Genomic DNA, 22,392 nt, shown 5'->3' with positions numbered 1-22,392 from the left:
CAATAATCTATTAATTTTCAAAAATTCCCCAGTTGTGTGAATGCAATGATGCATGCATACATAAAAAGAATTTTTCGTCTCCAAAACTGCAATCCATGTTAGCGATACATGTATTGCTACTGAAGCATCCCAACGTTGTGTGGAGAGCCCTTTGAGTGGGGCCATAGTATGGGATCACAATTTTCATGGGAATATAAAAATCTTTTTAATTTAAAATCTTCAAAGAACAGTAGGGCTAAAGTAACTCAGGTGAGCATTATCTCCCATGGGCCTCTTGTTTTATTTTTCCCACAATGGATTAATCTATCAAACAAAGGATTACACAGAAATGCTAATGAGGCAGAGCAACTAAATATGGAGGATTCCACATAGAATAAAAACTATGATAAAAGACCACAGATATGAAAAATGGGGTGAAATTGTCCCCAGACAGTTTGGGTCCATGTGTAAGGTCAATAAAATAATAATCTCAAGCATCTGTGTCTTCACTCCAAACCCTCAATCCTATAGTGCATAACAGGCTTTAATCTGTGAGGGAAAAAAATCATGTCATCTAATGAAATCTCATTTTTCACGGATGTATTTGTAAATATTCAAGGGACTCGTAAAGATGCCATCATAAGCAAGTTCCGAAGAAAAAACTCCTTTGTCTGGGACAGATGATAGGATCATAAAACAGTTTGTGTTGTAAGACTGAATCTTTGGCTGTCAGGATTGTTAGAATACTAATACCTGATTATGTAAATAAGGCTTCCTGACCAAATGAAGCTTTTAGGATAGTCACAGCCATTTTAATAGCATCAACACTGATAAAATAACTTCTCTCAAAAGATTCTCAGAAATTTTAAACCATGAACAAAGATGATGGATTGCCAGGAAAAAAGTTAACCTTCTATGGCTATTAATTTCATATCAAATACTGAAAAGCAATAAGTGACAAATTTCTTAAAATCTTCAATTTCACATTTTTTTTTTTTTTTATAAATAAAATATCTAAATGAATTAAATTCTACATATTCTATTGCACACAAGAACATGAATAACAATACAGTATTTTAAACATAACAGCTACTTTATTCATATAACTATGCAGATCTGACAACAACAAAAAATAAGAGGGATGTAGAATTTTTTTTTTTTTTTTAATTTTTTCATCTTTTCGAAAGTATCAAAATTATATCAGTTATGTGTGAAAACTAATCTTTGTTTTAATTAAAATATTCTTGCCAGAAATCAAGCAGCAGAATTAAACCATGTAATAAAAAATACTCCATCAACTATATTGACTTTATTATCAATTCATTAATTTTTCATGACCATCTTCCCCCAGATATCCTTTGAAATAAGAAACTCCTGTCACATTTAAATGTTTCTATGTCATTTGTCATTGAAACTCATCAGAACCTTATAAATTATACACACTAACTATGTATTTCTATCTAATTTTGTTCTTTAGTCTTCCTTGAAACTAAAGGAAAATGAGATGATTATCTGATTTTCTTGTGCATCTTTGATATTCTCAGATAATGTATCAAAAGTCTTATCTAAAGATCTCAGACTTCAGAACAAAATACCCTCAAAACAATGGCTGCTGGAAATACATAGAAAACAGAAAATATTTAATGGTAAAAGCTGCTTTGTTTGATCTGGAAATGTGAATTAGCAGCTCAGAAATGAAATGAATGATTTGGAAACTTAAAAGAGGTCATTATGCATGTAGCTCTGGGCATATTTTGTCCATTTTCTTATGGATGGTGTTTCATCCATTAATTCACATTGAGTAAATTCACCTCCATAACTGAAGAGTGAGATACAACTTGACTTAGAATGAGACTGTCTGATGTTCCTTTGTCACGAGAGGATGTCACAAGAAAAAGAAAGAGTTATTAGTGAAATACAGGGTAGTACGATGTATACAAGCCTATATCATGTCCATTCTGCTGGAATGATATGCCATATTCCAAATGATTTCCTGTCTAAGATACCAAATCTCTCTAAACTTCACTTCATCTGCAGCAATCAGGTTTGCCTTATTGGACTTTATCTTGTAAACTATCCGAACAAAGATAGCATTAGATAAATGGAATATATACTTCTCATTCATCCAAGACCTTTCTCCAATTTTCTGCATGAAAAAAATTTTGCGATCAAGTGAATTATGACAGCACCAATTAACCTAGGAGAGGAATCCGATTTTATGTATATCTATGTTCCATCCAGAAAATATTGGATCAATAGTTCTCCGGGGAAAAATATATCTAATGCTTTTGATCAAGAGAATTAATTATCTGAATTTCCTAATGACATGCAACATTGTATAGCTTTTCCACAGGATTGTAAATTTTTTTGTAATTTTCAGTGGTCATGATTACAGTTATATAAACTCCCAGTTGCTTGATCATCTTAATCAAGTCATGAAATATCAAATTATCACTACCATGTATCCTCATTATATGTAAACTGTAGACAGAACCTTTCAGTTAGCAGTAATTCAATTCACTTAGCATAATGACATAGGGGACAGATTAAAGTATCAAATTAATAAAAGTTCAACGGTCTAAAACCAAAGAAATAGGTATACAAAGGACTTCATGGCAGTTTGTAAAAACAATATTGTAAAAGGTCAATTTCTATAGGTACTAGTTTAAAAATATGTTCTTGTTGTCATTCAGTGTAGATACAGATTGAAACATATTTGACAGTTTCAATAAAATTTGAAACAAAATTATTGATTCAGAAGCTTATTTTACTAGTTATTCCATAAGATTCCACAGAATATAAATTACCCCAAATATCTACATTTTATCTGGATATCCTGACCCCTAGTGACCCTTGACCCCCCACTCAACCCCTTACATTTGCCTTCAGCAATTCTTATCACTTTATCAGCTGCTATTAATAAAAAATAAGTGACTGTCCTTTATAAAATATCTGTACCCAGGATCTTAATAGAGTGAGGGAATGTCTGAATACAAGCTGATATATACATCTCCAGCTGATGAGAGAAACAGCTGATGCCGATTCTTCAGGTCACTTGTAGCAATACTATATTAGTTTCCCTGATAATGTTCCTGCACATGTATTGTGTGTCAGACTGACTCGGTTATGCCCCTTTTCTTCTTTTATCACCCCCTTCTGATGTTAAGAGCTCCCCCTCATTAACCCCCCATCTTGTTATGTACACAATGATAATGGTCCCCCACATCAGTCATGTTATGGATACATCACATTTCCCACACAGAATTTACAGTGTAAGCTACTGACCATCAATAACCCATCCATCATTTCATATTTCTGGCACTTGCACACACAAGCAGCATTATCAAATAAGTATCATGGCAGCTTAATTTGCTCATTAAATCTCCCCAACCCAAGCTACCACTTTATTTTGATGACCAACAGTTCATAAACTCTGTATAGCATGTTGCTCAATTCTCTATGAAGTTAGCATTCATAGCCATATAACTCCTAGTAAGAGAACCTGTTTCAACTTAAACAGAAGTAAAATCTGATAAGAACATCCCTGGTCATTTGAAACAGCAAAGGGAGATAATTCATCACAAGTCACTTTAGCCCTGGCAAAGGGAGGTAATCCATCATCAATGGTGGTAGTTGATATTAAGCAGGCCATTCTGTTCCGAACCTGCTTTAAGATAAAGAGTATAATCTACTGATCAGCTTAGAATTAATCACTTTAATGTGAAATGTTTATGAAGAATGTAGAAATGATAAGAAATTATATTGACCTATAATTTGTTTCTGGTCTCAGCAGAGTTGTTAGGGTGTTTAGCTGCATCTGTCAAAAGCATTAAAAGGTGCAGTGGTGCTGCAGGGGTAGTTCACAATAATTTCACTCAACAAGAAGAAATCAATACCCCGGCTGCTGCTTCATCCACTTGTCTTAACAAGTCATTTATATTCTCATTTTGAAAAATAACTTGAAAGCGAAGTGTCAGAATATGAATTAGAAATTACACTTTGAGACGTGCTTCTGCTAGGCAACTGTACCATTTCAGAATACAAAAAATCAGCTATTGTTATTCTTCTCTGAAGTCTTTAATTAACATTGTCATTCACAATAGTGCATATGTTCTCTGAAGTTCAACACTTTTTTAAAATTTTTATAAGATGCTTAGAAATATAAAAGTTTATGTAATCTAGTTCAGAGAAAACTATTTAAACTTGTTACACTTTTTTTTCCTAGTCTGATATTTTTCCATGTTTCTGACATTTGATATCCTTACAATTCCTGTTCATGACATCATGCCTCCGAGATTCAACCCATCTCTGCTTCCAGGCACTAGACACAATAGAAACCTCAAAAATGATCACAGCTCCTCCATTTGACAACAACCCCTCCTTCTTTCCGTTATTTTTTTCCAGTTTAACCTTTCTCCAGATGACAGAGTTCACAGAGGTCAATCTCTCTTTGTAGCCATCACTAGAGTTGGCTTGAGATGCTGGGGACATAATTTATCAATTACTAATCTTTAGAAGGCAACATCTTTTGTTCTTTCACTCTCCATCAAACCAGATCATGTTTTTAATTGATGGTGCTTCACACACTCTGGACAAGTGATCACCTCTAATCGAATTTCTGCCTCATAATGACAAAGGATTCATCTCTGATTGGAATGTCGCACATTATCTGCCATATCCTGGTTGCTTAATTTCTTTTCTGATTTTCCACTTTTGTCTTGAACTAATTTCTTTATTCTTTATTTTCAGTCTAGTTCATTTACCAAGTGAACGTGAACTATTGGATTAATTAATTTGATGCTCATGCAATCTATTTGCTCTTTTATCTTCAAAGCCTACACTTTGAAGGAGAATTTGATTTTTTTCACAAAATAGAATTTGTTCCTTCCTATCAATTAAACATTTGCTAATTAGAAACAGTAGAGGCTGAGCCTACTCAGTCTCAGATTTAAAACTGTTAGTAAGTGTATACAAACAAAAATCTCATCAAAAAACTCGATTTTCATTTCAAAAGACAAATAAATTTCATGTAAAAATCATGTTCCATCCCAGTCTTATTGACCAGTCTCTCTCTTCCTCCTCACATAAGAGAGTTCCACTAATTGTTGTTTTGTTGACATTTTCTCAATATGTAATTTATTGGTTCCCATTTGTTATAGTTACAGTATAATGATGACACTGCTTACAAGAAAATCTCCTTCCCTCTTCCCTAGCTGTGACAATTATTCGTGTGACTGATGATGTTCTGTCTGTCTATTAGGCCACATCAAGAGGATAACTTAGATCAGAATAGGACAACTGAAGGGGTTAACATTGTGTTAATTAGCCAATCTATATACATCTTTTTGTGTGAAATAAAATAGAAACCATTCTTCAATCTCTGATGTCTATGATCACCAGAAGAATTCTTTTTTTTTTCTTCCCCAAGTCCCATTTATCCATGATCATGAAACTGTTTGACATAATTACACTGAAATAGCAACAATTTGATCTTTGGCTTTGGACAAAGTAAGCATTAGAATTTCTTTGATCATATTTTTCCATATCAATTTTATCTGAGCACTTCAGATCATAAGATATATGGAATCAGTCCAAATGTCCTGGGTTTGCTGAGGATGAACGTGAAGGACTTATTGATGTCGAAGCTCCTGAAGATGTCTGAAGGAGACAGAGGAAGATACAAATAAGGGACGTTGTGTTTGTAGATGATGGATTGAAGAACCAATCCTGCCTCACAGTAATGGATTCCAGCCAATCAAATTTAGATCAGATGATCCTATATGTTACCAATGACAACTGTCTGTCTGTTCATCTGTGCATGTTTTTTCCAGGTCATTTTACAGAAAATGAGGGAAGAAATTGTTACTGAGATTCTAGGAATACTGGTAGCCAATTAATATTAAACATCTACAAAACTCAATATGGAGTATTCAAAGTGCTCTATTTTAGGAATGACTCTAATTCTTGGCCAAATTATTCGTGTATAACCTGGTTTGGGTCAGTTTACGCTTTATAATCCGCGAAGCGGATTATAAAACAGCGTAAACTGACCCAAACCAGGTTATACTCGAATAATTTGGCCAAGAATTAGAGTCATTCCTTATAATTTAATTTTAAAATCATTAAATAACTATGGGTGTAAAATTTTGTTACTTTTTATTAGTTCAAATTTGCCGCTCAATAATACAACCATAGTAACGGAAGTAACGGAAGTGATGGGAATCGAGGGGAGGTAAAAACTGATACATAGGCCTAGCAGCCATGTTGTTTGGTTACATGTGGTGAGATCGAATTATTGTTTGAAATTAAAGGTACATTTATTAAATCTGGAATTTTCCATGAATCCCGAGGATTGGAAATGAGAGGATTGTATGGATACGGATGATTCAGCTGGTTGTCAGGGGGATGTGTCCCCATACCAAACCAGGTTATACAGAAATAATTTGTTCCTTTTTGGATATTAACCAATCAGAGGCTAGAATACAAACAAAATAAAATTATTATATAAATATTGCATGTAGTTGAGTGTAACATTGAAAATTTTCACCCCAAGAAAACCATTGTCAACCGAGGCGCAGCCGAGGTTGACAGTGGTTTTCGAGGGGTGAAAATTTTCAACGTTACACTCAACTACATGCAATATTTAATTTATTATGCTGAATGTTTTATACAAATACATATAAAAGTGAACCTTGCGCGCATAAATTCTGTGCAGTCACTATATTTTGGAATATCACTCGTCGTCAAGCAATGTTGACTGTTGCTACCCTGGAGGGCGTGGCTTCATCATTCAGGGGGTAATAGTGTTTTTTAACAAATGTTTCTCGACGAATCAGATTCAACTAATTTACATGAAAGTATAATATTATAATTTACTCAGTATATCATTTCACTAATATTTTTTTCTAAAAACAGATGAGTATATAAAGTGCAAAGAAATGTGTTTCAAAAGATATCCTTTTTTGATTAGATGTATCAGGGAATGTTACTGCAATATCTCAAAAATAAATTGCAGAAAAAGTGTGTTTGAAAAAATATCCTTTTTAATTAAATGTATTAGGGACTGCTACTGTAATATCTGGGAAATGAATTGCAGCTCTTCAAAGCAGAAATTTCCATAGAACTTTTATTTTTTGTAAGAGTTCCATCCATTTTATTTAAATTTTCCACAACTAACTGTAGTTTATGGGAAGAAACAAATCTCTTTACTATTCATATGATGCAGTTTTTCATAATTAAAGAATCATCTTTCAAAGCAGACCTTCTAAGTCATATATCATACTGCAAACTTAATGAGTAAAACCAGGAATGTGTATTGCATTTGTGAGGTTTGCACAACAAATATTAGCATTCAACCAGACAAATTCTGCATCAAATACTGACAAGTAACAAAAACTCTAATTTCCTCAGAGATCAATTTGTCTATACATATCAGAGCTGAGATGACGCTCCAGAGAAGTGGCAATTCATTGTCTGAAGTATGAATATATCTACATCCTCAATACGTCAAAGAATGGAAATATGACCAGAGACATCTTCTTATCATCTTCCTATGTACATCTCCCTAATAAAGAGTGGTGGACAAACTTATCCAAATTAATCAATATTGCTAACTCTATCTCATCCATTTTTGTAAAGTATCTAAATGAATCAGAAGCTAAGATTATATGTAAGCTGGCAACCTTCACCATAAATAATAGAAAATTTTCCCACCTGAATTAGGCCAATTGATATTTACATACTATTTGCATTCATATTCAAATTAAACTTGTGAAGCACAATTTCTCCTAGTTAAAACTCTTCAAGACCAAATCGCTCCCACTATTGATATTTTTCCTCTGAATTTCCTGTTAATTAAATTGTACATGGGCTCTTCAATTCATCGTTTCACACCTCAATTGAACCTTAACTCTGAATTGGGGGGGGGGGGGCAACATTGTTACAACTTCTCTCAATTTAATCTCTCATTTGACCTCTAGCTTTTGCAATAATATAACAGAAAATCATCAATTTCATTCAATGAAATTACAAAAGGGTACCAAAGAGAAAGAGTGTACAAAAATATGTAAATGTACAGAATTAATGTTGAAGAACCAAATGTCTTTAACACTATTTCTTAATTCTATTCCTCAGATTATCCCTGCCCCCCCCCCCCCCCTCAAAAATAATAAATTTGACACATCCTAGATGAACTGTTTGAAAACCAGTTTCAAAAAATCGACCAATGATCTAGGAGAGGACAAAAATGGGTGAAAATGGAAAGGGGGTAAATTGTTTTCTTAGATTTAGCATAAAAATGAACCATGTTGAGAAACTAGACTTAATTGTGTAAAAGTATTGGGCCGCAGTGAACAGAAATACATGTGCCAGTATTATGCAATGCTAGAAGAAGAGATGATAATGCTTATTGATAACCAAGATGTCCTTTATGCATTGCTCAGAAGGCTAATGCACTGAATGGGATGGTAATATTTTAGAAGTGACATTACATTACAGGTTTTAATGCTGATTATATTTTCCTTTTCAGCTGATAATTATCATGGCTTTCTGTATAGACTAGAAGACGACTCCAAGTTGTTACCTATTTACGATTTAAATGGTTATCTGGCAGGAATACAAGCAATCGTAAGTACTTCTACATGCTGCGTTCACACCTTTCCCTTTCAGAAGGCATAACATTACAAAGAAATAATGCACATTTATACTTCTGAGAGATTCCAAAAATAAACTTCTCACACATTCAAGAACCACGCCAAAAAACTTTTTTTCTGATCATTAGTTGACAATGGCTGCACGTTCGATTAGATTTCCATTGATCGTCTCTTAATGATACATCAATGGTAAGGAATAGTCAGTTAATGGAAAAAGGAAAAAGCAGGGGCACATCGCAAACATGCAATGGCAATGATGTCACATCCGAGCTTAGCAATATCTCCAGAAGCTTTATGTAACACTGGTCATAATTTAATTATATTAACAGATATTTCTAATGTGACCCTTAAATGATCAGCAGACATGCAATCAGTAATTAACCATAACTAAGCCACCACAGCATATTATTAGAGGACCAGTTTAGTCTGATTTATGAACACGTTTCGTAGACAGAGATGATTATTTACGAAGTCTGGGTGAAGAACTGATGAGACAAATATTTTGGGTTTAGGGCTAGCTGTTTCCACTGAGTTAAAGTCAGAAGAATACACTAACTGGAACTGCTAAACTGGTTGTTGTTCAATGTCTCTTTAAGTATACTGAAGTGAACAATTATAAATCTACAAAGTCAGGAGTTATAACATCTTCATGTACAGGGTGTTTCAGAAAACATGCAACCATTTCAAACTATTGTATTTCTCTATGATTTCAATCAATACCAGCCAACAGCCTATCATTTTGAAAGTATAACTTCAAGATTTATTTTTAAGAAAATGAAAAGAATCCCTCAAATAAATAATGAGATACAAAAGAATTAAGAGAAGTTGTAAAATATTTAGTTACTAACTATACTTTAAATGGTGTTCCTTCTGATGTATAATTAAATCTAATTATCTGATGCAAGAAATATCTCAAAACTATACCACACTATTTCTGTATAATCAGCCTTTAATTTATGCCCATTTTGAGGTAGTCCTATTTTATAAACTGTATGCTCCAAATCTCCTCGGAAATAAAAGTTAAGGGGTTAAAGTCATTAAGTGAGTGTCAAGGCAAACATTTTGGATTTGAAAAGTTTTGTGCCATCCACTGGCATCCAGTCCAGAACACATTATGAGGTATGTTGGGTGCCTCATTTTGCTGAAATTTCTACATTATTGGTTTTCTTCTGCAAAGGGTAGAAATTTCTTGTGTAACAATTTCAGGTATATTTCGGAATTTACACATTCCATTTCGAGTTTTGAAAGAAAAATGGGCCGGGCCAATAATTCTCATTGTGCTAGGAACCACCTTTGATGTTAGTCCTTAACCTAAGTCTTTCATTCCATTAGATTCCATTTTTGTTTAATTCTTTATAACTCCCATTTATTAGTATATTTGAGTTCTGCATTCCTTTTCTTCACAATCGCAAGAACCTGAGATGTGCTTTGATACAACAGTTTCGACATCTGCTAATTGTTTCTTGTAAATTCTTAGGTAATTGTTTGTTTTTAATGATGTCAGATATGACATCATAACTAATTTAATTGATGTTTATTCCCCATATTTTTGTTATCAATAAAATCTTATGCCTTTTTAGTATAATTTGGTATGAAACTTTTGTATGTTTCTGTTTGCATATCAACAAAGTAAGAAAAGTAAATGGTTGCATGTTTTCAGAAACACCCTGTATTCTAGTTTTTAAGTGTCAAGTAACTTAGGCTTGAGAATCATCACTTTTCCTTACAAGAAGTATTTCCACCTCGTTGTCGCATATTTAAATATGCTAACCTTATTAAAGAAGTAAATTTTGGATATACTTTGGAAATGGATTAATTAGTAATATTGCATAAATAAATAAAAAAAATTGAGCAATTTACTTCAAGCAATGACTTCTCTACAGCAGAGTTTCAGTTTACCTCCTATGTCACTGCCCAATACTTAAATTAAAACTACAATATATATATATATATATAACAAACACTTTCACAATTTGTGCCTCAGCCTGTCTTTAGACCAAACATGACCTCACACTATCACCCTGTGATCAGACAATAGAAATACATGGAGCAGAACTTCTAATCATCTATATGATTACCAAATCCATTACCCTAATTAGAAAGATGACTTCCCAGTATGGCCTGATATTATACAGCTCCTGGGCACTTTTTATTGGAGCCTAGTGAGAAGGTCTCCATTACAATATACCATTAGCCATTTGTCGAGCTGCTGTTTCCTCTCATTTCTGTCTTACTCGGAGACCCTGAGCAAACGTCTTACTCTTTAAGAAGCTCACACTTGGGTAAAATTAACACGTCTTAATGGCAAATTAACACTTCTTAAAATGGATCAGCTCTGTGAATGCCTCATTTAAGTTGTGGATATGCACCAAATTTGGCAATTCTCAATGCTAGGTTAATGCTACTAATGGACATAAGGGGCCAGAAAGCTCATAATCCACCCATTATCACATCATAATTATCTCCCTTTACTCCAGCCATATTTCAAAGTTCATCCATCAGGTTTTATTTTTTATCTCCAACAAATATTCTGTCATACCATTTCTCATTCTTCCACTGATACCCAGGAGGAAAAAACAAAGAAAACCAATCCTTCTTTCATTATTGTTGCTGGAATTAGGCAGATTTTTAATGGTAAATTTGATATGGAGAATGCTTGTGATAAACCCATAATAACTGTATCAGTTTTACCCAGAAGCATATAGCACTTGACCATCTCTTGACATTGAAGGCCTATTTATTAACAAAAAAGTTCAGATTTCTGTGTGCATACGCACTGAGGCAGCAGGTGCTTGGAAATCTCACACATCTATATTGATATGATCATTTATCTTTTCTACCACCCAAGGACTGGTAAGTAATGTGTGGACCCAGAGACATGCCGTACTCCATATATCACCAACCAGCTACAAATCAGGGACACTGCAGCATTCCACTCAGTTATCAGTAATGGCCTCTATCATCTTAGATGCTATTGGTGTCTTCAGAGAAATTTGCTGGTTTCTTTTTTTCATTTTCAGAAAAATGTTTGTACTACTGTTATTCCTGAGGAACAGTTTTACAATCTAATTAACCTAGAAACCACTTACAATGATTGGCAAAAAATCTCAGCAAAAGGACACTTCATCTATTTTTCATTCTCCTATATTTTAAGGTGATAATGAAACACCTCTTCTGTTGGAAAAAAAGTTTTGTCCCCAGTCTTATCTTAGATTTAGGCCCTGCTGTGTTTTGTCATCACTTCTTCACAGATTGTATCCCCATAGTATAATAGAAATAAGTTAATCTCCACATCTATATCAAGCAGAAACAAATAAATGTGATGACAGTCATAGAGGATGACAAAAAAATCTCCTGAGAATGCAAAATCTGTCATTTTAACTTCACTTATAGAAAAATCAAAGACTTAGGTGACAGGTAAAAACTTTCTTCCAGGCAACTCAATCTAGACAGGATTTTTTTTTTCAGGTCAAATTATTGAGTGGTAGCATAATTAGGATTGAATTTTCATAACTAAATTAAACAATTGTGTTTCTTTTTTTTTTTTTTTTTTTAACCAACATGAATTTATATAATAGAATCCTGCCACAAAGATTTATAATTTCTTGGGGCGAAAAGATTCTTGCTCCCCCCGTCCTAGAATGCAAGAAACATTCTCTAAATACAGAACTTTTTTTCATAAAAGAATCTCTCCAAGTTTAAAAAAATGAGTAAAGCTTATCAGAATTTTATGATAACTTCATTTCTTTTTATTGCTCTCATAAAAATGTTGTAATAACATTATATTCATTCAGTAGAAAATAACAAAGCTAATTTTCAGTTTGCTTCAAATCAAATTCCACTAAAAAAAACATTTATCTACAGAATAATGATTTCAGAAAATAATTTGAAAATCCTACAGCCTTCTCAGCATGCTGTGTAATTTGATGACTGACATAAAATATTTGATTTCTCCTTGGTAAATCTGACAATAATGTGATATAATTTGTTACAGATTCAATCAGACATGAAAGGCTACGACTCCCTGAATAAAACCATTGATTTACCACCTCACGAAATCATGCCTCCAGTTTTAGTGGGAAAATCTGACATCCAAACCTACACGATTACAGGTAAACAATCCATCATCCAAACCTACACGATTACAGGTAAACAAACCAACACCCAAACCTACACTATCCAACATCCAAACCTACACTATCATAGGTAAACAATCCAACATCCAAACCTACACAATTACAGGTAAACAATCCAACATTTAAACCTACACGATTCCAGGTAAACAATCAACATCCAAACCTACACTATCATAGGTAAATAATCCAACATCCAAACCTACACTATCACAGGTAAACAATCCAACATCCAAAATCACACCATCAAAGGTACACAATCTAACATCCAAACTTACATTTGGATATACTGTGAAACTTAAACTAACACTCGTAAACAATTACATCATCAAAGGTACACAATCTGATATCTAAACCTTCAATATCACATGTAAGCAATCTGATATCTAAACCTTCATTATCACAGGTAAACAACCTGATGTCTAAACCATCAAAATCACAGGTGAACAATCTGATATCTAAACCTTCAATATCACAGGTAAACAACCTGATATCTAAACCTTCATTATCACAGGTAAACAACCTGATATCTAAACCATCAATATCATAGGTAAACAATGATATCTAAACCTTCAATATCACAGGTAAGCAATCTGATATCTAAACCTTCAATATCACAGGTAAACAACCTGATATCTAAACCTTCAATATCACAGGTAAACAACCTGATATCTAAACCTTCAATATCACAGGTAAACAATCTACTAAACCTTTTATCACAGGTAAACAATCTACCAAACCTATAATATCACAAGTACACGAATTGAAAATCAACATTCAAACCTACACAATCAAAAGTTTTTCTCAAAGGCCATTCTTTGATATTCATTATTTTGTATCTTTGTTTTTAGCTTACTTCAAGCATCCCCAACATCTCTGCAGTCCCATTCACCATAGCAACGTGCCTGCAGGAAAGGGACTGTATCTACAGACAGGATATGACCCAATCCGCAACTACGAACAAATTCCGATGGAAGCAAAGAACCTTTCTTCATTATGGAAGAAAGCCATTTGTTTGCCAACAATGGGTAATTATTCTCCCATTCTGATAAACCTGCTTTCTTTTGAGAATTTTATGAATTCTCATAGCCTAATGCTATATCATCAACTTCTAAATAAAGAATAGCGTTCCTTTCTTTCCTCAAAAGGACTCAGAAGAAACTGCTAAGTAAAGCATGAGAAAAAAAAGAACTTTCACCAGTCACGAAAATAGGCTAGCATGGGGGTTCTTATTCTTAAAACAAAAAAAAAAACAAGGTTATTTTTATGTTTTTCTTTTCATTTATTATTTACTGAACTCCAGCTGATGTCTTGTAACAGAGCTTTCCTTCTTCGGAGCATTATCAACAGTCACCCTTTTAATTGTCAGACAACTCCTTGCTATAATCAGCGTATATCCCCCATAATTTCCACCTCGCACGATGTATGTAATACAGGCACGACAACATATCATCATAAATCTAACTTTATGTGTGCTTGTGAACATTTTATGAGTATTGGGTAGAACATGCAGTGAAAAAAAAAAATGAAACCAAGAAGATAAGTACTGTAAGCTTAAGGTGGTATGGAATAATATTTTTGTTTTTGTCTCTGGAGGTGCTACAGTAATTAGTATATCTCATTAATAATTTGGGTAAATATGTGAGCAGCTACCTGAGATCATCTTCTAATCATCCTTCTTCTTCCGAGATATGACATCAACGCCGAGATATGACATCAACGCTATCAACCGTATTCTTTCTGAGAGATGAAACCGTTGCTATGACAATTGTCATCTTCTCTCTCGATGACTCGGATAGAAATCAAAGAAGCTGCAAGTAAAAAAATAAGACTTCCCATTAATTCAATTTTTTCAACTAAATTTTGAGAATGAATATAAATTATAGCTTTATTTATTTTATAATATTGGATTATAATAAATCCAAAGCACACTTCTGTAACTCAGTAAATTGCAGGTAACTTTTTAAAGAAGCTTTAAATTGATTTTTAAATTTTCAAGAGAAATACTTGAGCCACACTGCAGATAATTTTAATTGATAGAAATCCTGAGTTATCCAATGTCAGGGGTTCATTAGAGTGAACTCACAATGGAGTCTGCTATTGATTCCCCATTCTTCTATTGATGATTATCTTTTAATAAAACCAAAGCAAACGGTAGTAATGATGATTGAGTTTACGCTATAGTTTACAAGTTGTTAGGACCAGCAGATCAGGGTCTCCACTCGATTAGAGATCAGATCTGATGACAAAGGAGAGGAGATTTCACCTTGTTTCTCCATCATGATACACTAATGACCTTAGATTTGACTCATAATGACACATTCGTAATAATATTGATATCCACCAGTAACATGTGCAGGCTCAAACAAATGCACAATTAATTTTTAATATTCACATTACAGAGCACTTTTATTTTGTTTTAGTGCTTAATGTAACAGTAAATGAAATTTTTATGGAGACTGCTGTCATTAAATGAAAGAGAATAACTCGGGTCTGTTTAAGGATACAAGTGTAGATTTTATTTTTTATGTAAATGCAAATCAACATAAAAGGAAAACATGTTAAATACGTGTTATTCCAAATCCATTCTCGTAACTTCAAAAGGTCTCAAATTAAAGTTTTAACAAGACTATTCTGTAGATGAATATATCAAATGAGATACACAAGCTCATCAGTTTTATCTACCTACTAATCTTGTCAGTGTAAAGTATCTATTGAAGGAGAACCTTGGAATTTCTGGGATTCCATTTATCTCCAGATTTGTATGCCATGCTACCTGCATAAAACTCTGATCAAAGGAAGAGGGTTAATTAATATGCATGAGAATTACCTTGTCTCTTTTTCAGAAGGAGATTTAGCTTTGATCATTCCTTTCTGCATTTTTACCTGTAATCAAATTAAAAATTTAATATTAATTAAGATTGACATCAAATTTATTACTATAAGCAGACTTCCTAGAATACGATGTATCACATCTACTCATGGAATTTGAAATGTCCGTCTAGTAATGATCCAACAGGAATTTCTTTTTAAAAATTTCAATAGATAACGCAATGTCTAAAAGATTTTCAGCAGCTATAAACTGTAATCAAAGTGTCCTCATTCCTTTAATCAGAAGCTACTCTTGTCTCATTCAATAATGTAACCATTCGCAACAGAGATTCTATTTCATGTTGATATTTTTTTTCCCCAGGTACCCATTATTTTTTTAATATTTCACGAGACATGCAGTGTGAGAGACTATACCCCGTATTTCTGATGTACGATAGTGAGGGGAAATTGGGAGCGTTTGGATGGACGTTCCAGGGTCAGCCATATGAAGGCCCTAATTCTATATTGGACTGGTATCAGCTCCAACCTAAAACTTTTTATGTAAGTCAACAAATAAAAGTGTATTGTAATGCAAACTGATTCAAATCAAGTATTTTATTGTCACTTTGTAAATGTTAATATCTACAAACTGAATATACATGTGTGTTTTATTACAGTTTATATTTGATGTGAATCAACTACCACCTTGCATGCTCAACCCAAATTTCCGAGTGTTTGGAATCCACATTTGGCTTCAGAGCCACAACAAGACTACCATGCGGTGTACCCCGTCAGCCACACCAGTGCCACAAAAAACCACCACAGTAACATACGAGGAAAGGAGAAGAAATGGTGGTGATAATCCTGACAATAAAGTCAACTTTGGCAAAAATCCAGGCTCCAATATTATTCAACCTCCTCAGCCCAAAAAGAATTCGGGGATAAACTCTGCAACTAAAGACACATGTAGCGTGTGCTTGTTTTTATTTGTTTGTATTTTATGGACAGTTTTATCAAATTTTATTGTATTAAATGTATAGCATAAGTATTTACATTTAATCTGAGTTTATATTTTATTTTTCAATCCAATTTTTAAAACACAAAATAAAATCTGCTCAATATAAATGTGTTACACAGAATTTGCTAAATACCTGCTGGGGGTCAAATCTGATTTCTTATTGAAGAACTTAATATATTTCCCTTGTATATTTATAAGGTTGTAATTTCTATTTGGAATAACCTGGGTAGAATATAAAGCAACTGAATTCATTGTTTTTCACTTATTTTCATGTGTACCGGGTATTAATTACAGCTGTATTTATATTCTTACCAAACCAGAGGTTTGCATTCAAAATCAATTAAAAATAAGCAGTACAGTTTAACACATTAGGAATATATATTATTTAACTTAGACTAATAATATGAACAATTAAATCACTGATATAGATTCTGAAGTTAAAAAATAAACAGTAAAATGCTTTATTGGCTGATAAGTATGCACTAAGGATCAAGTACTGGCAGTTTATCTGAACATTAGAGAAAAAAAGACTTTCTATTAAATATAGCTCTTTTGTATAATTCAAAATCGTTAACTTTCGGGAAGAAAATCTTACTTGGAACTTGTCAGCTATGTTGTTTCATTTAAACTTGAGTTTTACACAATTTTTCACTTGGCTGTTTAGTGTCTAACATTGACTAATATATTAAATTATAATATAATCTAAGACAATGTTAAATCTCCATAAAAGTGGTGTCTGACTTGAAACTAAAATTTATGAGATAACTAATCTTCTATTATAGGGATGGTCAACTTAGGTGTCGATACTGGCAGAAAATCATACATAGCTGTACATTTTACTCTATGTTTACTACATTTGTGAGAGGTTTTTTTCTAATTTTTTGTAAACCTGTGTAACATCTTTATGTAAATGATGACATGAGAATATCATGAATGATAATACTGTGATATTAGTTTGTAGATTTTCATAGAACTTTACTGAGCTAAGGGGAATAACCCTTACCTCCACAAACAGCACTGCAAGCTCTGCAAAAACTTCACAGCAAATTTTGTACAAGCTTTTTTCATTTTCTTTTTTTAATTTTTTAATTTAGAAAATATAACTTTAGATATATTTTCTGGGGTCATTCTTTCCTACTGCATGTATTTTATTTTTTCTAGGGAAACTTAATAGAAGCAGGTGCCCAGACAATATCCTCAATATATGAGTACATTTTTACTTACCATTAGTGATGTTCTGCCTTGCAGCACATATAAAGTTTATCTCAAATGTCTGATTCTCCTTTAATGTCTGTTGTTCTTTTCTATAATGTTCCTGTACAGTTGTAAAAATATGAAGATTTAATTCAAAGTACGATTTCTTTGATAAGAGGGAATTTAATTTGGTGCATTCTTAAACAATCATCATGATTCTATAACAAAATCATTAGTCTCTACTTTAAATTTCATTCCCTTTGTTTAAATTCCCTGTCTCCTATCTTTAACTTCATTCCATATACTTCATTTTCAAACTTTAGTAATATATATATTTTTTTGTTTACATGTAATTTGTAAATGCAAATACGATCTTGATGTGCTTACTTTCACTTTTAAATGCACCTTTCTGCAAATTCCTAGACCCAGACTTAAGCCTTATATATGTACCTGTACATATTGTCTGTTTTTGTGTGTGTGTGTGTGAGATTTGTTGAGATGTTAAATACTTTACAGTGAGTACACGTGTGTCTTCATTTGAACATAGTGAGGAGGTCATTATATGCTCATATACCACTCAGACTAAATGTTTATATGTTTTGTGATAACATTATTGAATCTCATAACGTGTAAATGTGTGTGACATTCAGATGGTGAAAAACATTGGTGTGTGTGACTTGTGCTTTGAGTTTCTACTGAATTGCAAGAGATTATAGACAAACATTGTTGATATAAACTGATGTGATCAGATACGTCAATGATTGCCTCTTTTTTTAATCACCTGTAAATTAATTTTGAACTTGAATGGGTGTTTCAACGAGTAAAGCTTACATGAAATCCTACAAGTATGTAAGATTTTGTTCATTTTAACTTAAAAAAAACATTAAAAAAATTTACGCTAACAAGATGTTGTGTTCTTGGCTTCAATCTGAGAGGAAAAAGGTGAAATCTATTTTTGTTGCTGTTGTTCATCTCTCTAAATGTAAACAAGAATAAGGTAAACTCTGATGGACCTCGAGATTAATTTGGGGGAAAATCTATGGTGGATCAAGAATTTGGTGGGTGGAAGTAAGCAAAAAAGGGAAGGTTGTACTGATTAACTGCTCAGCTTAGAGGAGTTCAACGTCATATATAAAGACACACATTGACTACTTGAATGATGTTAGTTGACTCTTACCATATCGACATTGGTTTAAAAGCTAATTCAAGATAAACTCTCTCAAGATGCTTTACTGTATACTTATTGCTGCGTGGCTGGTTGGTTTTAGTTGAAACTAGAACTTTTTCAGTCAAAGGAGTGAAAAAATAACTGAGTGAAGAAACCTAAATATTGATAAGGAACAAAGGTAAGGGGTCACACAAACTTCAAAATGTGGGAAACCAGTGTAATGATATACATTTATGCTATTTACCAGTATTTTCTGCAAAAATTTACCCCTTGAACTACATTATAAAATTTATACAAATATATCTCATCAAAAAATATACATGCAGAGGTAGCAGGAACCAATTAAAGCCACATGGATGCTTTAACAGATAGACAATGAACCCTAGCACAAGCAGAGTAGAAAATCAAAGTCTGACCAAATGAATGTTCTGGTAGCATACCTAGATCCATGGATACAGTCCACTAATTATAGGCAACATAGGCAAGAGTGTTAACATTTTCTCATATAACTTCATCCCTAAATTTCGTTGAACAATGAGGCATCCCTCAAATGAAAGCTCATCAATTTCCTCTCATTGCATGGTTAAAATCTTGAGGGCACATCAGATCTGTTTTCCGGCAAAACATGTTTGCAAAAACATCTGAAAATGAAAGTAAAAGTAGGGAATTTGGGTACACCTCAACCAACTCCATTCCTTTCCTTTCAAAGCGATCTCAAAACCAAAAATGGTTTTCAAAATGGAATTTTCTCTTCTTTCATAAATATCAAGCTTCTATATGTAAGCTGGCCTACTTATTTTATATACTGATAGCAAGTTGGTGCTTGCAAGTCTAGGAACTATTTTGTTTTATTGCACTTCTTTCTTTCATTACCAATTCTAAAAATAGTTAGAGGAGTGTAGTAGGAGTGTAACAATACCACTTAATAAAATTTTTAATTTGTGTGTCTTTATTCTGAAATGAGAAATTCTTTAACACAATGTGAAAGGATAAAAATTGTAGATTATTTCTTTAGTTCACATTAAAAACATTATATAATGTTTAATAAGCTCTGACCACAATAAAAACAGCGTAAAATAAATAAATAAGGAAAATCACTTTTATTAAGTAAAACTAAAAAGAAATAGCATAAATTAAAATGTTAAATTTATTATCTTAAAATGTTATTTATCCTGATACATAGGTATGCAGTTTTTGTTCCGTGATACAGTATAATTTTTTTGTGCTTTGCACAGTATATCAGTATATTGGTATTGTTACACCCCTAGTATGCACCCAGATGCAACACCTAAGCAAGCTTTGTCCAGGTAGGCTTATAATTACTTTGGAATGGACTGCAACAAAAACTTGTACCTGTCAATCATCCATAAAAAAAAAAGTACGTCAGATGCAGCATCTGAAGCATGTCTGGTAGAGTGCATCCCTGGATGCATTATCCATGAAAGTTTGGTTCAGTTAAGGCTTGAGTTACTTGGGAAGGACTTTCTGCCAAAATTGTAACTGGAACACCATAGTGGGGGCTATAGCATAAGCTCATTTGCACTTTGTCTAGGTGAGCTAAATTTCACTTGATGTTAAAATAGTTAAATGTACATGTAAATACTAAGTTGTAAAACAAATTCCTCAAACCCCATACAGCAGTTGAATACAATGTACATGCAAAACATCATTATTCATGTAGTTAAAAACTAAACTTTTTCACTTCAGTAGTTTAAATATGGTCAATCCTGATTTATAAAAGAGTTGATCAGAGTGAAAATAATCTTATATAGTTAAAAGATACATGTACCTTTTTTGTGGTAAAGCTTGTTTCATAAATAGCATGTTAACAAACTCCTAGGTGTACACATTACACAGTAATAATTTCATACCTGGCTGATGGAAAACTTGGATACTCCTCAATGGCTTGGAATCTTTTCTTTGTCTTGATACAATAGTCATAATTTCCTTTTGGTATTGCTGACATAATGGAGGGATCCAAGCAACTCCTTTAGAACCAGAATACATGTACAGCTTCCTCAAAGTCTGATGTCTTCAGGGAATCTAAACACAAATTACTTACCTGTCTCCACCTGCTTATTAACCTGGATCTAGTTATACATGTACAGGTACAGAAAATAAAAAGTACAGAGTAAACTGTCACAGCATGGGCGTATACACTTTTAATTTCCTCAGTCTCAACATGTTGGTTGTCCAGTTCTGTGTGCCACGACAGAAATGGCTCAACAACATGTCTCAACCCTTTTTCTTTTTTTCCTTTTTTGAGACTTATTAACTAAAGCATGAATTCATGCTAGAAAAAAATAAATAAACATATCTTCAGTCAGAAGTCTGGTTCAGCCCATGTGTGACCCTGCTGTTGATCAATGTTAAGATTGTCTTTAGTGTTGGTATAGCGTACAAACCTTCTGTCTTGTCAGACTGTTATAAAGCTTCAGTCTGGGGACCTCAGTTCCCTCAGGTACCTTCCATGGGGGCTGAACTTTCTTAGATTTGGCTGAAAAAATAGATTGAAGCATTTTTAAGGATATTGCATATAGAACTGTGCATAATACATGTATTACATTTGCTGAAAAAAGCTTAAAAATATGGAGAAAAAAAAACACTTGAAATTACCACAAGATTAACAAATCTTCAGGTGATTAAAGTACATATAATATACCCCCGGTAAATACAGTGTTTAATAAAACTAGTACAGATTTTGACAAAGAAAAATAACAAAGACTGATATTTTTATCTTTTTTCCCTATCATTTCTGATTGATAAAATTTCCAAACTGCAGTTTTTGTTCCATCTTTTGAATCATGTATACTCACAAGTCATATTATTCTGTTTTCCTCTCCGATTGGTTGAAGTAAAGTAAGAAACTGTATGGTGGGTCAATCGCGAATAAGTCAGGACGTCCTCAGTAACAACTGATGTTCTTAATAATACACCAAACAATGATCTAATAATGGCCATTCAGTGCCATTCTGGAAAGAAAAACAATGATTATATGTACAATCATCTATATATCTTCTTTACAGTATACCAAAACATATTATATACAGGAATAGAGTATTCTATGACCTTAACTCTGTGATAATCAAATTCTACCTACTCTCAGAACTACAGTACATATACATCTGAAGTCTCTACTTTTAATTTGTTTATTGGGGAGGGGGAGGGGACTAATGGACACCTGAAGCATCAGCTCTTTGGCACATTAAAATGGAAGCATTACCTCCAGTCAAAATTGAATGAAAATACATAACCATGCACTCTGCAATCATAAATTATGTCAATGTCAGCTAGCACATTATTTAAAAAGAATTTTTTTAACAATCTGTATTGAATATTAAATTAAATTTATCACAATTTCTAAGTGAATTAGCAAGGCATATGAATGACATTTGATTTCAATCAGAATGTATTTATAAAAAAATATTTTAATGGTAC

At 33.1% G+C, this 22,392-nt stretch overlaps 3 protein-coding genes across 3 annotated transcripts in view; 1 reads left to right on the top strand and 2 right to left on the bottom strand.

Annotated features, from left to right (window-relative positions):
• LOC133186864 (uncharacterized) overlaps nucleotides 1-18,691 on the top strand; it is a 51,780-nt gene extending 33,089 nt beyond the window's left edge. Inside the window, exons 3-7 of the mRNA XM_061322233.1 lie at nucleotides 8,507-8,604; nucleotides 12,625-12,742; nucleotides 13,615-13,791; nucleotides 15,957-16,135; nucleotides 16,252-18,691. Coding sequence (XP_061178217.1) covers nucleotides 8,507-8,604; nucleotides 12,625-12,742; nucleotides 13,615-13,791; nucleotides 15,957-16,135; nucleotides 16,252-16,614 — 935 coding nt within the window. The 3' untranslated portion in view covers nucleotides 16,615-18,691. The remainder of the gene's footprint in view (nucleotides 1-8,506; nucleotides 8,605-12,624; nucleotides 12,743-13,614; nucleotides 13,792-15,956; nucleotides 16,136-16,251) is intronic.
• The window catches only part of LOC133186872 (sulfotransferase 1B1-like), a 492,412-nt gene that overhangs the window by 337,143 nt on the left and 132,877 nt on the right, over nucleotides 1-22,392 (bottom strand). The gene's annotated exons all lie outside the window — the stretch shown is intronic.
• Nucleotides 1-22,392, bottom strand: part of LOC133186862 (cysteine--tRNA ligase, cytoplasmic-like) — a 70,735-nt gene that overhangs the window by 46,961 nt on the left and 1,382 nt on the right. Inside the window, exons 2-3 of the mRNA XM_061322228.1 lie at nucleotides 21,771-21,926; nucleotides 21,360-21,451 (exon numbers count right to left, since the gene is read on the bottom strand). Of these exons, the coding sequence (XP_061178212.1) occupies nucleotides 21,360-21,451; nucleotides 21,771-21,915 (237 nt within the window). The 5' untranslated portion in view covers nucleotides 21,916-21,926. The remainder of the gene's footprint in view (nucleotides 1-21,359; nucleotides 21,452-21,770; nucleotides 21,927-22,392) is intronic.

The sequence above is a fragment of the Saccostrea echinata genome, unplaced genomic scaffold (assembly GCF_033153115.1).
Source record: "Saccostrea echinata isolate AGI-Se365-2 ecotype Australia unplaced genomic scaffold, CSIRO_AGI_Sech_v1 ptg000014l, whole genome shotgun sequence".
Lineage (NCBI taxonomy): Eukaryota > Metazoa > Mollusca > Bivalvia > Ostreida > Ostreidae > Saccostrea > Saccostrea echinata.
This window is presented reverse-complemented; position numbering and strand designations above follow the sequence as displayed.